The 16714-nt window shown below is 39.0% G+C and overlaps 1 protein-coding gene across 1 annotated transcript in view; it reads left to right on the top strand.

Moving 5' to 3' along the window:
* Positions 1-693: 693 nt before the first annotated feature.
* Positions 694-16714, top strand: part of LOC109082684 (peroxisome proliferator-activated receptor gamma coactivator 1-alpha-like) — a 41676-nt gene continuing 25655 nt past the window's right edge. Inside the window, 2 exon segments of the mRNA XM_042761149.1 lie at positions 694-1032; positions 4349-4528. Coding sequence (XP_042617083.1) covers positions 985-1032; positions 4349-4528 — 228 coding nt within the window. The 5' untranslated portion in view covers positions 694-984.

Genomic DNA, 16714 nt, shown 5'->3' with positions numbered 1-16714 from the left:
CATTGCTCTGAGATGAACGATACCACCACAGATGTGCTTAAATAGAGGCCTAGACCAACTGTTTACTTTGGTGAGCGAAAGTAATTAGGGTTAAAAGCATTTCTTAAGCACACCAATATAATTACGTTTGATATCGAGAGTGTGAAAGCTGTTTGCAAGAAAACAAAAATATATATAGCATATCTGATGGATGCACTGATGGGTGAGAAGTCCCTTCAGAGTCGTAAATTAATCCTCTGACTGCACTGACCCATGTTAGTAGTATCTAAACAGACAGCATTTATGTATTTCTTTCTATAAATATTTGGATTTTCCATACAACAGTTATTTGCTTTTGTTTCGAGTCGAACATAATGAAAGGAACATTTGCGTTGTCAGTAGCCTCTTTAAATGATTCACAATGTTTTTGCTCTAACCGGTGTCATTCGTTCGGGAATCGAACTGTGCTGGGTGCGCGTTATAAGTTTGATTCACTAAAAAGAACCCGCTCACAAGAGTCATTCGTTCGGGAATCGAACTACATTGGTCACTGTGTGTTCAGCGCTGTACATTCAGTTTCGGTGCTGCGGCGCCGCTGGAGAGTCAGAGCATTTTAATACGGACTCCCGTCCGCCTCGGTGGTACAATGCACGCAGAATGCAACCGAAAGTCATGTGACTCATATTTATAAAGAAGAACGGGTGTTTGGTTCACAACCCTAGCCGACAGTAGCTGCATGTTGAGAGGAGCGCGTGGCTTTATAGTTAGGGAAGATTTACTATGCGCGTGCCAGACTCCGCCTTCCTTAAAGTACGTCATTGGCGAGTAACAGCGAAGGGGAGTCACTCCCCTGCCTACTTTTAATAGCTTTGTCATGTGATGGAAAGCAGTTGTAAGACAGGTGCCCTCGGTTCATTGTCAGTCAGGGGCGCGAGGGAACGAGTGGATTTTCTCTTTTGCCCGTGATTTCTATTTTATTTTTTCGTGCCGTCATTCAGGGTCTGGATGGCGTGGGACAGGTGTAATCAGGATTCGGTGTGGAGAGAACTAGAGGTGAGAACTGATGTGCAACTTATTTTTCCAGGGCTGGGACACATTTTTTTGAGGAGATTGATCGCAGGAAACGTCCAAGACTGGCTTCGCTCGTAGTTCCCGTTATGTGAAGTCGACCGATCCTGTAAGATGCGCGGAAGACACGGAGACTCTGAATGCACGGGAATACACCGGGTGGTGATAAAGTCTTATTTGTTGGCAGAAATTGTATGTGCAGTGGTTTATCTGGCGATAGCGTGCGGCTTTTCTCAAGCTGTGTCGGAGTTGAACAGTGACAGTCTACTTAGGATGTCTTGTCATGGGAAATTGTGTTGACGTGCCCGTGGATGGAGTGCGCTCGCTCGCTGTTACGCAGGTGATGATGAGACAGGTATCTGCTTCAGTGAGAGCCTAGTGCCACTGCCGATGTGCTGGAATTACTAATATGTTCTCGCGTCAGGTATTGTACATTGAAACTTTCCTATTAGAAAACAAATACAGTCTCGGAGAAGGCTTTTTGCATGCATGCGGAGCGCGTGCTGGATTTATTATTGGACAGTATGTGCTGTAAAATCAGGGTTCAAGCAAAGAAAAGCTGCTGAACCTCGTTTACTTTTTATTTAGCAAGACCTCATCGCAAGGTTAAGCGCTGCTCCATAATGCAATAGCTACTTCAATAACGATTGCATAGCTGTGCATGACGTTTATAGTTTTAGTGCGAATCATTGCAATGCGAGACATTTAGGATGTGTTTAAGCGTGTTTTACATGTTCGCTCGGCGAAATGTAAGATATGTATAATAACGTCGCAGTTTCATGTAAATCATACACTCAGCCTATCTATCTATCTATCTATCTATCTATCTATCTATCTATCTATCTATCTATCTATCTATCTATCTATATCGTCGCGTATTGGTTTATTGCAGTCTTAACCATTTCAGATATGCATAAATCCGTGCTTTCAGCGTGCTTACCTGAAACTTTTATTCACTAGGCTATATATATATATATATATATGAAAAAAAAAAAAAAGTATTGGTATTGGCACCTGTCTAGGCTGCAAATATGCACGTGCGCTATTGTTACATTCCTTTTAAAAGATTAGTTAAGTGTCTCAGTCAGAGCATAAATCCATCTAAACACAATCAGCAAATTGCTTCTCGGTTCCAATTCTAATCATATTATTTCCAGGTGCACACAAATAGCTATGCTCTCTCTCTCTCTCTCTCTCTCTCTCTCTCTCTCTCTCTCTCTCTCTCTCTCTCTCTCTCTCTCTCTCTCTCTCTCTCTCTCTCTCTCTCTCTCTCTCTCTCTCTCTCTCTCTCTCCTCTCTCTCTCTCTCTCTCTCTCTCTCTCTCTCTCTCTCTCTGCATGTGCGCGTGATAAAGCTTGGCCGTATTTCTGAGTGGAAAAGGGAGAAGGCTTTGAACAAGATGCCGAGGCAGAAGCATCTGATGCATGTGATTTTATCGTTTGCTTACCACTGGCTTGCCGGCGTCTATAAATCTGTGAGAGCGGAAGGACGGGATTTGTGTCATAAATAGATCTAAACTAAATCAGACACCGATGATCAAGTTTGACGTGCGAGAGTCTTCTTTGATTTATTTTGCAGGTCGGCACAAGCTGTATCGTGCTGCCCTGGAGCAAAGTCTCGCCTTTTTATTTTGATTACTGTCAGTAGGCTTGTACCGAGAAAAGAGCAGAGTAATAGGATTTGGGAAGCGGTCTTAGTAGTTAGGGTAACATTTCGTACAATATTTGTACAAAATAAACATTTCACTGTTCTCTATGTATCACTCTACCCTCCGCCGTTTGTCAAACTCTATACACCTGTGCGCACAGTCTCTCCGCTTCGCCTCTGTTTTACTCACAGCATACTCAGTGCACTGAGGTACAGTAGCCGACCAACCAGGGGGCGTGGCTGTCGGGCTCTTCCCCACGACGGCCCGCCCCTCCCCTCCCTCAGCCAATCACAGAATTGTTTGTTTTCTGGTTGGTTATGTTGTTGGAAATGCAGCAAACGGTATGTACACAGCTGAACACGCACTTTGGTTAGATTTATGTTCACTTCATTTGGTTGTTAGGCTAGTATGTTTAATTTTTAATAATGAAACACAGATTAGTACTAGTTATAAATTAAGAGTAGCTTTTGCATGCTAGTCACACAGGTCTCAATTGTGTAGCAAGGTACACTCCCCATGAATCAAATAAAGGAAGAGTTATTGACTACATCAGTGTGCAAATGGACTGGTGCAGAGATTTGAGATATGATATGAAATATGAAAGATATGAAAGATTTGGCTGTAAAGACTAAACAAAAAATCAAGCGTGTCAAGTGTTTTGGAAGCTCAAATAGTTTTTATTGAAATGTGATTATTTTTTATTTTATTTTTTATTTTTCATTGTTCATTTTAGCCATCAAACATATATGCTCAAGGAACAATTTGGGAGTAAATTCATTCAAAAAAAATATCCCATCTTGAATACCACACTGCCTCAAATGCCACAGTGTTAAAGTTTTCATTTTTATATTATGTCAGATTTATTACAGATAATGAAAACATACTTATGTTGCTTCAAGAAACTAAGCATTTTAGTTATTATAATGCATAATGTCTTAAAACCTGACAAAACATTATTAGCCAAGCTGTACATATTATTGGATTAAAAAAAAAAAAAATAATAATAATAATAATAATATAAAATAAAATAATAATAATAATAATAATATAATATATATATATATATATATATATATATATATATATATATATATATATATATATATATATAAAAGCAATGGAAAATAAATAGGTTTGAGAATGAAATTTTTGTTTGTTTTTCAGTAAAGCAGTGACTTTTTATATCTCACATTTGATTTGTCATCATTTTGTTTGTTGGGTTTGCAAGCTTATTCTAGTGACATGTTTATATGGAGACTACTGTCAAGATACAAGGTGTTGTAAAACCTGACCAGCATTGAATGATTTAATATCTGTTGATCCCACCGTTAGCAATTTGAAACCGTTTATAGTTTGTATTTGAGATCACACAGCTGCTGCAAAGTTAGAGTGAATAGTAAAGGTTTACAAATGGTACAACAAGGTGAATTCCATTGAACTAATTCTACTCAAACTGATTACATCAGTAACATCAATATCTTCTGATTACTCAAAAGATTAGAGCATGCCATCATAACTTAACTGAATAGTGTGTGTGAAGCCATGAAATATATGGCTTTTTAGGAAACCGAGCACTCATTTTTACAGAAACACTGAATGAAGATGGTTAGCATTTTAGCAAATATGGGCTCAACAATCTCTTCTCTCTTTCAGTGTGCTGCCTTGGTTGGTGAAGACCAGCCCCTTTGCCCTGACCTGCCTGAGCTTGACCTCTCTGAGCTGGATGTCAGTGACCTCGATGCAGATATTTTTCTGGGAGGACTCAAGTGGTACAGCGACCAATCAGAAATCATTTCCAGTCAGTATGGCAATGAAACATCGAACCTGTTTGAGGTAAAGAGGGTCATGCAATGTTTTCTTATCTGAATGTGCATGCTTGTATATTGTTAAATTAGATATGATTCCAGCCTCATGCAGTTTATTGCACAAGTGAGGAATTCTTCACAAGCTGGGATAGTCAATCAGTGCAGTTTATTAGTTAAAAACTTTACTCAGTGGGAATGAGCATTTATCCATGCTGTCTGATAACTGGGGTGAGGTATTATGATAAGCACCCAACCTTTGTCCAATACTTAAGATCAGTGTTTGTACCTTTTACTACCATCTTGGGTTCGAAACGCTGACATTTATGGCTGTTTATATGCACTTTCCTCCTGATGTTCCAGAGTAATGGTCAGTAATAAAAGAGAGCTGCTTTGGTTCCGGAAATATTTTCCCATTCAGTTTTTTTTTTAAATCCCATAGGGATTTAAAAAAAGTATTCATTTATGAGTTATCAGCCATAAACCAAACCAACCAGCTATGAGGTGAATCACAACATTACACACTTGGATTTAAAGCAAAAAGGTATTTGAAAATCAGTACAAGGCCGGCTTTGATGAGGGAGAGAAATACAACCCTGTGACGCATGTCACAATCAAATTAAAACCAATGGAGCAATATTCAACAATATCTTGCATTTATTGCAAATTCTCTAGGGAAACTGAATCTACATCATTCACAGTGCATCATAGGGGTGTTCTTTTGGTGCGATTTCTGATCGGGTGAGATTCCTCTGCAGAAACATGGGTGATATAGTTTTTCATCAGGCATTTCGCTGTTAAATACTGTCAATTTAAGTTAAGCTGACTGAGGCTTCAACAAAAATATATACCATTGATTAAAAGCCTCATAACTCACAGTAGGTCTCTCTTTAATGGCCTTTAATTATTGTTTAAAATCAATTCCACTATGGAGAAAATGAATGGCATTTTTACTTTTACACTCTGTGGTGGAAATGGTGCCATTTCCCAATGGACAAATCAAATCAAATACTGAACTGCTGTTTTTGTTTATTGTGCAACTAGTCTGCATCCTCACCTTGATCTAAAGGGTCCACTTTTAACCGGCTTGTTCCTGCCCGGGGTTGTCATGTTGAAAAAGGGAAGAGGTAAAACTTTAAACCTGTTGCACTCATGCTTCTTCGTCACTGACAAAGAAAACAAAGTCCAGAGGAAAAGAAATGAGGCAGCTGACACAAAGCAGCCCTGGCTCTAGCTAGTTCATTAAGTCTTATCTGGGCAGATAGAGAAGAGAAATGATAATGCTGCATTGCTCTGAGTGCTGGCAAATATAGTGCAGGGTCTGTCACATGATTTTGGGTTTCGTGCCACGGTGTGATAGGGAGTTCTTGAAGGACTGTGTGAAACGCTTACCTAGACCTTGTGGTGGGAGCATGATTTTATGGGGCCCGCAATTACAGGTGGCAAAATTAATACTGTGTGTGGGTGCATGTTAATTAACATGGCAATACTTTACATGCATTACTACTCATTTGATAGAAGCGTATTTGAAATATCTTTAGATACAGAAGGTTTCAGAATGTTTTTGTGGACCTTGATTTAAAATTTCAGTTTAAGCACAATGTGCTACAGCAGCTGATCCTAGTTCAGTGAAATGGGACATGAGGTGTCAATAGTGATGAATGTGTGTTTTATATATGCATTTCCAATACTGGCCTATGTGGGTCAGTGCAGTGCCCAAGAGCAGCGTGAAGACAGGTTAATGAATGGCTAGCTCTTGTGTAAAGCTAGTTGGCAGGACTTTTTCTTCCTCCCGTTGCACTCTTTCAAACCCCTGGCAATGTTTTCTTAACCTGTCTGACTGCAGTATAGTTAATGGGAGGCCTGGCGTGTCCTGTGATGTCACACAACAACATACCTGCCAACTTTTCAAAAAACCTTGGAGTGAGATTTTGTCAGGGGTGGTCAAAATAGTGCCGCGCAGCACGCACACAACCACACAAGTTGGTGGCTCAGATATCAGAGTATTGAAATTGACGTTCACCCATGTTGTACCCTGCATTCTGGTGGTTTGTGGGTGGTCCAAAGCTAGGGGCAGCTTATTAGAGATAGACAATATTGGTTACATTCTGTGAAGCAAACATAGCTGAAGGTCCAACCCCAGGACATTTTGGATTAAGTAGATGTGATTTCCTGCATTCTAGTGGATTTTTGGGTGGTCTGCTAAAGACCACTTGCACCCATGTGCAATACCTGAACTTATTCTGGTTCATGTTTGGCATCAAGACTTGTAGGGCCCTTCTAGACTTGAGCTGAACATTCAACCAGAAAACTAAAAAAATACGCGTTGCAAACCTGTCTACATATGGTCAAGACAATAAACTACATAAAATTGCACCCTGGTAAGATATCAGTCAGCATTTGAACTGCTATGTGTGTATTTTGTAGTTTTTTATATGTATCATTACATTATTCAAGTAAGCTCCAAGCCAGTACCTGCATTTAAAGTTGTAATCCGACGAAGATCGCAGCAAACCAGTGTTGTTTACCTGACCTCGGGTCTTGGCTAAGCCTGAGGTTCATCACTGTCTCCTTCATTATGAGTAAATCATAAAAAACAAAAAAGAGCAGTTCTGGCTCCACCTGTCCTGGCAGGACTGTCCTCTCGTCAGCGCTCTTCTCGCACCGTTGCTATGCGACAGAGCGCTAATCGGAAACACCTGGTGACGGAATTAGGAAATCCTGTGAAGGCGGAGCATCTCACGCATTTCGGAGGACCATTCGTGCACTTTGGAGGATTGGTCTCTCAACTTTGGGACACAGCTTATGCTTCAGGGTACAGCGCATAGGGTTCAGTGACTCTTATTAGCGCCATCTATGGTCGGGGAGTTTGAAAAGGAACGAGCGATTCTCGCCTCAAGATTAGATTTTTTTTTTTGCGTGAGAAATGTGATGTGTGGCGTGAGTGCGTGTGAAAACAGGCAAAACCGTGTGTCACACGGCGAAAGCGTGAGAGTTGGCAGCTCTGCAACAAGCAGGCCACACACGGACATATGGATTCAACCCGCCTGTGCTGTTTAGGGTCTGAGAAACCACAAGGCCATTTTAATAGCTTTTTTAACAGTTTTGCATTATGCGTTTTTAATAGTATTCTTTGATTTGTATCTATACATCATAAAAACGGTAAAAACCCATGTTTAACAGTCAGATTTATTATTATTATTATTATTATTATTATTATTATTATTATTATTATTATTATTATTATTATTATTATTATTATTTTACATAGAGTTTATTGATTTATTTTTTTTTAAAAAAAATTATATATATATATATATTGCATCTTTTGTTGAGTATCATGTTTGATACATCAGGCTTTTATTGCTCATAATGTATGATATAATGATATTCGAAGAAAGAAAAAAAAAACTGTTTTGTTTCAGATATATTCAAAAATATGAACTTTGGTGGATATTCTGGTATTTATATGGTCAAAAAGTAAGATGAAATTCTAAAAATTACAGTAATACATACTACTTACATAAAATGCATATAAATATCATTTGTCACTCTATATTTCAATAGTATGGCTTAGTATGATATTTAATGCTTAGTTTTATGACCAAAGCTCTGTAGTTTTAAAACATATAATGCAATGCAATACAATACAATGCGAGATGAACTAATAAACATTCCTCAAAAGCCTGATGATCATATTTGATACATTTTAACATGATTTTTCTAGAAAATTATGTATGCATAATCAAGTGTATCAAGGTCGCTTCAGTCCAGTAAGTGTCCATCTTGAAATATTACTTATAGTATGAAAGTTATGTTTACTCAATAAAAGTCATTAAAGATTTTACAGCAAAAAGACACTTGAGCCTCGACTTGAAGATGGACTTTTTATATATATATATATATATATATATATATATATATATATATATATATATATATATATATCTATATATATATATATATATAATTATACTTTACAAAGTTGATAAAAACAGTATGAACCATCAATCAGGAATGTGTGCGTACAAAAGGGTTTGAGCAAAGTTTTGATTGTGATGATAATTTAGAGGCCTTTACATATCAAATATGATGCAAGCATAAAAACAGAAAATTACAGCTACATATACACAAAAGCACCATCAAAGAAGCTTAGGTATATTTGTATATGCACAACAGACACGCTCGTAAGCGACATGAAGCTCTTCTCATGATTATGATTCATTATTTCATGTCTTACGTTTTCCTGACATTTTGTACATGATGTTCCATTATTGCAGGGCCGTGTGGGGCAAGCCGGCAGGCAGATGAGAGTGAGCGATTGCAGCGGGCAGGGAAACGCAGCCTAGAGATTTCGTGTGATGTGACGGCTTATGCCTTTCAGTGGCAGTTCAGCCCTAGTTATCAAGCCCATCTCGGGGACTAAAATGGATCTCTGGATGTGGGGGCCGACAGGCAGTTCGCTCTGCCCCAGGGAGAGGGCCTGACAGCACGGTCAGCCTGTCACCGGCAGCCCCTCTCTGGGGAACAGGGCCGTGGGGAGGTTAGAAGCACTCAGACATGTAAAACCATGTTTTGAGTCAAATAGATTTGCTCTTTTTAGGCATCGGTTGAAAGTGTAGGGCTGCTACATTTGTATTGAGCTGCTTGTATTCCCTAAATGAAACATTTACTTCTCGTGCATAGTGATACGTGTTAATCTGTGCACAAGTTTATCATACAGGATGTTACATTTCTTACCTTTTATGCAAGTAAGAAGCTACCTTTTATGCATTGGAAGAAGCTTTCATTTTTAGGCTGATATAATAAATATTGAAGCTTGTGCTTACAAAAAAAAGTGCTGTTGTGTTACATTGGACATGGGTGCTTTTTTTCTCCCTCTCTCTCTCTGATTGGTGGAGATTTGTCTGCAGAATCATGGGTAATGTAGTTTTTTATCTTGAATTTTGCTGTTAAAGGAGCCATGTGTAATGTCTGGCAAAAAAATCAAGTCATACTCCACATTCCATACCAGATGGGGGCAGTATGCCTCAATAAAGTGAATTGGTCTACTCTAGAGTAACAAACGAGAAACGGCATAGTCTCTATGCTCCGCCCCTACCTTCACAACAACCCTGGAGCCATAGCCGAAGCCTAAAGGACGTTTTGCCTCCAGAGGAACGTTGGGTGATGTCAAGTGATTTTGAAACATGACATCTTCAAGCTACTCCCCTTCACCTTTACCAGTGAATATGTTCATATTCGTTTTGTTCATATTACATTGAGTTGTATATACACATTATTTGAATTAAATTAATTTGACAGACAGCATTCTGTCAACATCATTGGTCAACATCAGACAGCTGATGTTGACCAAGCTAGCGCCAACCAACGTAACCAGAGCTGCCAACTCTCAAGCATTCACCGTGAGACACACGCAAATGACTCTTTTCACACGCTATCAAAAACTTGACCGCTCTGAATATAGTGGGTGAGTGCGCGCGCGGCCGGGGCGCTCTCTCTCTCTCTCTCTCTCGGGTTCATTATCATCGAAGACATTTCAAGCTTCTTAGGTAATGTTACATTTTAGCATCAGCTTGGTAGAGAGCGGGCTTTGGTAGATAACAGGTGAAAACCGGATCGGATCTGTGGGTAAGTTATAGCTAGCTAATTATCAAACGCAGCTACGGTTAGCCATCGCTAACATTAGCACGTTTATCGAACAGCCTTCGATACATTTCTATGTTATAACTTCCCGAAAAAAATACGCAAACATATAAAACAAACTTCTAGCAAAATACTAACAGCATCTTACTTACCAATCCAAAAGAAATGTTGCAAGTTCGGAGTGAACCTCATTTCTTTCAAGTCCATCATTTGTCTCCAGCGATGGAAAGCAGTGCCGATGTTTACTCTGGTTCGGCTCCTTTTCTTATCGGATTTGATTTGTGATTCCGAGAGCGGTTGTTTCCCTGTAGCGGGTGGTGGTGGTAGGTGTCTCTTGCCAAGGGCTTCAGCCATCCTTCCGCTCTCTTCCCTGAACTGAAATGAAGTAGTGGGCTGTACCTTCCACACGATTGACATCAGGTTCCAGTACGCCCACAAGCCGTGCGAGTTATTCGTGTATTGCAGGTTGGCTGGTGGTTACGTTGCCCGCATACCGCCTCCCATGGCCGAAACTGGTATTACGACACCTGTCGGGCCGTGGCTAGCAATGCTAATGCTAATTAAGGTTGATATCTCTGCAGCACTATAACTTGACATTTTTTTAATGACATCATCCCCCTTATTTCTTCTCATTCTTTTGATGCGTGTAGGTCATTTTTTGGATATTTTTACCTCAATTTTTACACATGGCACCTTTAAATAAAAAAATAAGTTGAAATAATGCTGACTGAGACTTTAACAAAAAAGATGCCATTGATTAAAAACCTCACAACTTACAGTAGGTCTCTCATTAATGGCTTTTAATTATTGTTTAAAATCAATTCCACTATGGAGAAAATGAATGCCATTTTTACGTTTACACTCTGTGGTGGTTTGTAAATGGTAGCATTTCCTAGTGGACAAATCCGTCAAAATCTGATCCACTGAACTCACCAGTCCTCTCTTAGTTTATTATACAACTACTCTACATCCTCACCTTGATCTAGAGGGTCCATTTTTAACCAGGGTTGTGATGTTGGAAAAGGGAAGAAGTAAAATTTGTTGCACTCTCGCTTCTTCATCACTGACAAAGAAAGCAAAGTCCATAGGAAAAGAAATGAGGTGGTTAAAACAGATGGTTGTGAATCTCACTTCACATCGTAAGTGTGATGTACCAGGTGAGCTACTGAGCAAGTTTACTACACCACAAATGACGTATGTAGAGATGGTTATGTAATGCAAAAGTTACAATGTATTAGTTTACAAATGATGTACTATGATAAGAGTGTTTTGAGGTCATGACATAATATTTTGGAAGGAACTGCATGAAAATAAATCTTTTTTATTCATCATAAATATACTTTGAAAAAAAGTTCTTAGTGTTTTACTGCCACTAGTCTTCATTTTAGCTGGAAAATTAAGTGAATAGTATCTATAGGTAGAGTTTTACAAAAATGAATGTAGAGGCACGTATTTCCAGTAAGCCTATGTTGTTTTTATTACTGATTATAAATAGAAAAAATATATATTTCTATTAACTGATATTACACACTTTAAGGTATACCATTGTCCAAACATGGCATTACTACGATGCCATATTCAAAACACTATGGTATGTAGAATAGTGAACGATCAAAAATAGCAGAATTGAAGAAGAATATAACAATTTCCACTTAGGCATTACGTTGGCTTGATTAGCAAGTAAAAATGGTGTTGGAATATTAATATTTTATCAGTAAAACGTGTATTTGTTTGCAAAATAACTTTTGCAAACAAATACAATTTTCAGCCATCGATTCAATGTCATTCTGCAGTTATGAGCCTAAAACATGGCATAGAGATTTTAAGCAGAGGTCTAGTCCTAGATGTAGCCCTGATCTCTCATTTGATAAACAGGTGACCGGAGTGTAACATGCTGTCTTTTGGATGGCCTTTAGCTCTGAATCCAGGCTAGAGTTCTTGCTGTTCTCTCCACTACATGGACAATGTGTGGAATGGAACACTCCCTGACTCCAAGTGATTGCCGCAGCCTTTTATTTTATGGGCACTTGACACCTAGTCAAAATAACTTGCTGCTAAAGACTGTACTGTATTAGGTCACCCAGGGCTGTTCGGTCGGGTTGTGTGATGTTTATTTCCAAACATTAAACTCTGCTGCCAGCGAGTGTTTGGAGTTGTTCATGGAGTAAAAGCACTGGCTGTGCTTTGGAAGGTGACTGCAGTTACCGATGACCGGTCAAAACTTTGACTAGACTTTGATTTAGCTACTGGAGATGAGCCAAAGGGTGTATTTGTAGGTGTGTGTGTTTGGAGAGTCGGATATCTAAGTGTGAAATAAATTGCTGAAATAAATCACTCACACACTCAAGTACACACACTTACACATAAACACATCCATGTAAACAGGTCCTATTTGCTTCTTGCTCGTCTAGTAATTGGAAAGTCTATCAAAGAGTCAAAGTGAAATCGAGATCAAATCAGCCAAATGTACTGTAGGTCTCTCAGAAGACAGAAAAACGCTCACAAGCACATCCACCACGAGACACACGCACATGGTGTTAACGGGGACTGCTGATGGCTTCGCATTTTTAATTCGCAAATTTATACTGTCATTTGAAAACACACCATCAATTTAGCTGCACAAGTTCAGCTGGGCCAAGCATATTATCATTTTGTGCTGTATAATGTGATTTCCTCAAGTGAACATTTACATGCACAAGCACATGCGCACACACACACACACACACACACACACACACACACACGCTAGACACTTTGACTTTTCTCCTGGCCATGCCTCTCAAAGCGCAGACAGTTTGCATGTTGTCAGGCATCAAAAGCATCCTTAAAGCTGCTGCTGTCATTTTTTGTCAAGTGTTATTTATCACTAGTATTCATTAATATTTTGAATGAGCTTTTATTTTGATATTTTTAGTTTTCATTTTTGGAATGTTTTTCTTATTTTGCATTATCTGCGGGTACTATCACAATTAATATTTTCTTTTTATTTCAGCTTTATTTCAGTTACCAAAAAATGATTGTAATAGTTTTAGAATTAGTTAAGAATAGCAACAGTGTTTTTGACATTCATGGTTGTTGTATTATGTTTATTCACCTGAAACCTAAATAATTTAGCTATTCTGCTGCTTCAGAGTGAACCTGAATGCTTAAGTGAATTTCCTTGGTTGTATCTCTCATGTTGCATGAGCTGCAGGTATATTTAGCTGTATGTCACGGCTCCATCCTGCTCCCAGAGGGCCTCCTTCCTGCAGAGTTTAGCTCCAACCTCCTCCAACACACCTGCCTGGAGGGTTATAGTAATCCTGACGACCTTGATTAGCTAGTTAAGGTGTTTTTAATTAGGGTTGGAGCTTAGGTTAGTGTTTGGCTAGCATTGGTGCCACCATTGGTCATTTCATCCATGAGAGTAGTAGCATTGGTGCCACCATTGGTCAGTGCAGATAATTGCTTAGGGCTGTTTCGTCACAATTTTGAAGTCTGTTTCTCATATACAGTGCATCAAAAGGAGTTGGGCAATTTCACAGCCATACCAGGGTGACCTTTTAGTTGCAATAGTCTCAAAATGTGACAGAGCCCTGTCATTAATAAGGAGCCTCTGAAGTTTTGGCGGTGAAGCTTGTCAAACAACCGTAGAGAGAGTCTGAAATCCAGCGGGCATAAGCAAATATATTCACTTTGCAATGAAGCGAGCGGAAAAAAAAGCAAGGGAGCGAGGGAAAGAAGAGGGAGGGTAACATCACTTGTAGTTTGAAAATAGTCCCCGCAGGGCATGTTTGGAGAAGCACAAGTTAACATAAAGCTTGTTACTCGGCTTGCTTGCGTACTCTTGCATTCTGCTTCTTTCTCGGGCTCTGGTTTCCTGTCCTGTATTCCTTTCTATGCCTCTGTCTTCTTTCTCCGTCCACACAGCCATTTTGTTATTCTTTCATGCTTGCTTTCCCATCCCTTGCTGCCTAAAGCAGTGGTTGCACGTGAGATCTTTTTTGGGGGGGGCTGTAGCCTCAGCTGATCTTGATTCTTTGCCACCTGATGCTCATCACAGAACCAATTTAACACCCCACACACCTCTGCGGGGGAGAGAGTAGAACTGGTAGAATTTGTTACCAAGGGAATTTGAAGTCTGTGCTAGAGAAAGAGTAGGAAGGAGTATTTTAATTAATTTGTGTGCCTGTTATTGGTATTTATTGACGTAAAAGACCTTGTTTGTTAGTACTGATGCAATCGAAATTTCAGCAACCTAAAAATCAGTTTTTGAGGGCTGAAATCATTAACCCGAAATGGTGAAGTAAAATAAGCACTCCTCCAATGGCATGTTTGTCACACAAGTTTGTGCACACAATTTCTATCAATCATTATGTCAATTTTGCATTTATCTCAGGAAAGCCATTCAATGTCTATATCTTGTTAGTCAACTAACACACACACAAACACATACAGGAGTATATATATACACACGCACGCACGCACGCACGCACGCACACACACACACACACACATTTAATTAATTACTAAAAAAAAAAACTTTAGATTTTTGGTTTTGATTTTAGGGTTTGGGGTTATTTAGAAAAATAAAATAAAACACTAAAAAAATATATATAATTTTTTTGTATTTCGGTAAACAATTCATTTAGGTGAATCACAAAAATGTTAAAAAATTTTGGTAAATACATTTGGGTAGTGCTGTTCAGGGTGTCTTGTTCACAGGTGATAAACCAGTTGTATTAACCCCTTAACTGTCACTCACATTTTTGAACATAGACTTGAAAGTGCACTTTCCAAACTAAACTTTTTATAATTCATGAACAAAAACATGATTTTGATGTACCATTTTCGTGGTAATGCAATGTCTAAATTTTTAAATGGGGTTTAAAGGATGAATTTTGAGATTTTAAGTTTTCAGTTGATATATCATTTCTGATTATTTCTAAAGTGTGACAGAGAAAAAAAGCAACGAAGAACACTTTTGAACTCATCAGAACTCCTGTTATGATGTAGATTTTTGAGGGTGCACTCTTGTCATAAATTAATCTATTACTTTTCCTACATATTTTTTAACAAAAAACATTGGTAAAATATCTATTTATCTATCTTAGACCTTTCCAACGATATATAGTTTGTCATGATTAGATAAGGATTTAGTGAAGTAAATGTAGGCGTCCCGTATACGGGACGGGGTGACAGTTAACAGGTTAAACTTTTAGCCGATCAAATTTTGCTACTCTATCTTCATTTTTGGTGCAGTGTGTACATACTACTGACATGTTTCTGTGCATCACTAATCGCACTCATCGCAAATGCATGTTGATAAAGTGCAAAAAGCACAGAAAAGTCAGCACACACTTCTCTCTAAATATATTTCACCACAGACTTGCTCAGTTATTTTAGTCGAGTATGAAATGAACCTTGTTTTAGCGCAGTGCTTGATTGACAGGTGAGTAGGCAGCCTTTTACTGTTGTCTGAGGCATATGAGGACAGATTAGCATTTACACTACAAACACAATGTGGTCACTCTGAGTGAATCGACACCATGCTATTCTTTGAAGTACCAATACTTAAATACTTAAATACCTTGGTATATGAAGTACCAAAAAGGATGCTGTACCATGTTACAGCCATAACAATTCTGGCTGTCAAATTTATGTTATAGATAATTCTTTACCTTTATATCTGTTTACAAATCTTATCTAATTTCTTCAAACTTATCTTTACCTTAAGCTTTGAACTTAACACATATATCCCGTGTTTGTGTGTGTTTGTGTGGCATGCTGGTACTGTTCAAATGGCTGTAACAAGGTTTAGCTTCCTTTGCTCTGGGACACACTGTGTTCTGCCAGTTCAGTGTCAGCTGACAGCCGCTACCCAGAACTGAAGCACCACAGGTGGTGTCACACATGAGACCGTTTTTCCATGTCTGAGGGCAAGTTGCACTTGGGGTTTTCCTTGGACATAGTGGACATCCTCTTAAATCATGTTTTATGAGTCTGGCTCAAACGGATAGTGCCCTGATCTGGTGCCAAATTTCATCTGAGTTGTGGTAAATATCCTACATGAACAGTACAACCAGTACAACTCAAGGATTTAATGATGGCTTATATTATGCTTACGCTTAAACACGTCAATGCAGTCAAACATTATTGACTGCACTGATGTGTGCGAGCATCCAAACACACAGGCGCTCAGTCAGTACAGTATTATTCACATTTTGTAGCATGTCACCAGTTGTAAGTGCGGAATAACCATTGTAGGCTATTTTTAGTCTGGGACGTTAATCTCTTCTAAGAGCCTTTTAGGGCCTGTCTCTTTCTAACCTGGCCGGAAACGCTAAGCCAATAAGCCCCAGGCGTCTGGCTCAACTCTAGGCCGGGAGAGAAAGTAGGTCCCGGTACAGGCGATTCCTGGATTATTTAATACTTCAGCATGGCAGGGAGGGGGAGTTTGGATCTCTGAATTCCAGGAACGTTGGTTGTTTTAGGGCTTATGCACTGCAGGGTACAGAGTGTTTTGGACGTAGCTTAGTGGCGTCACACTGCATGATTTTATGGAGGAGGTAAATAAACAAACAAAATGCTA

The sequence above is a fragment of the Cyprinus carpio genome, chromosome A7, assembly GCF_018340385.1.
Source record: "Cyprinus carpio isolate SPL01 chromosome A7, ASM1834038v1, whole genome shotgun sequence".
In the NCBI taxonomy this organism is placed as follows: domain Eukaryota; kingdom Metazoa; phylum Chordata; class Actinopteri; order Cypriniformes; family Cyprinidae; genus Cyprinus; species Cyprinus carpio.
Note: the sequence above shows the minus strand (reverse complement) of the source record. Positions and strands in the feature narration are given on the sequence as shown.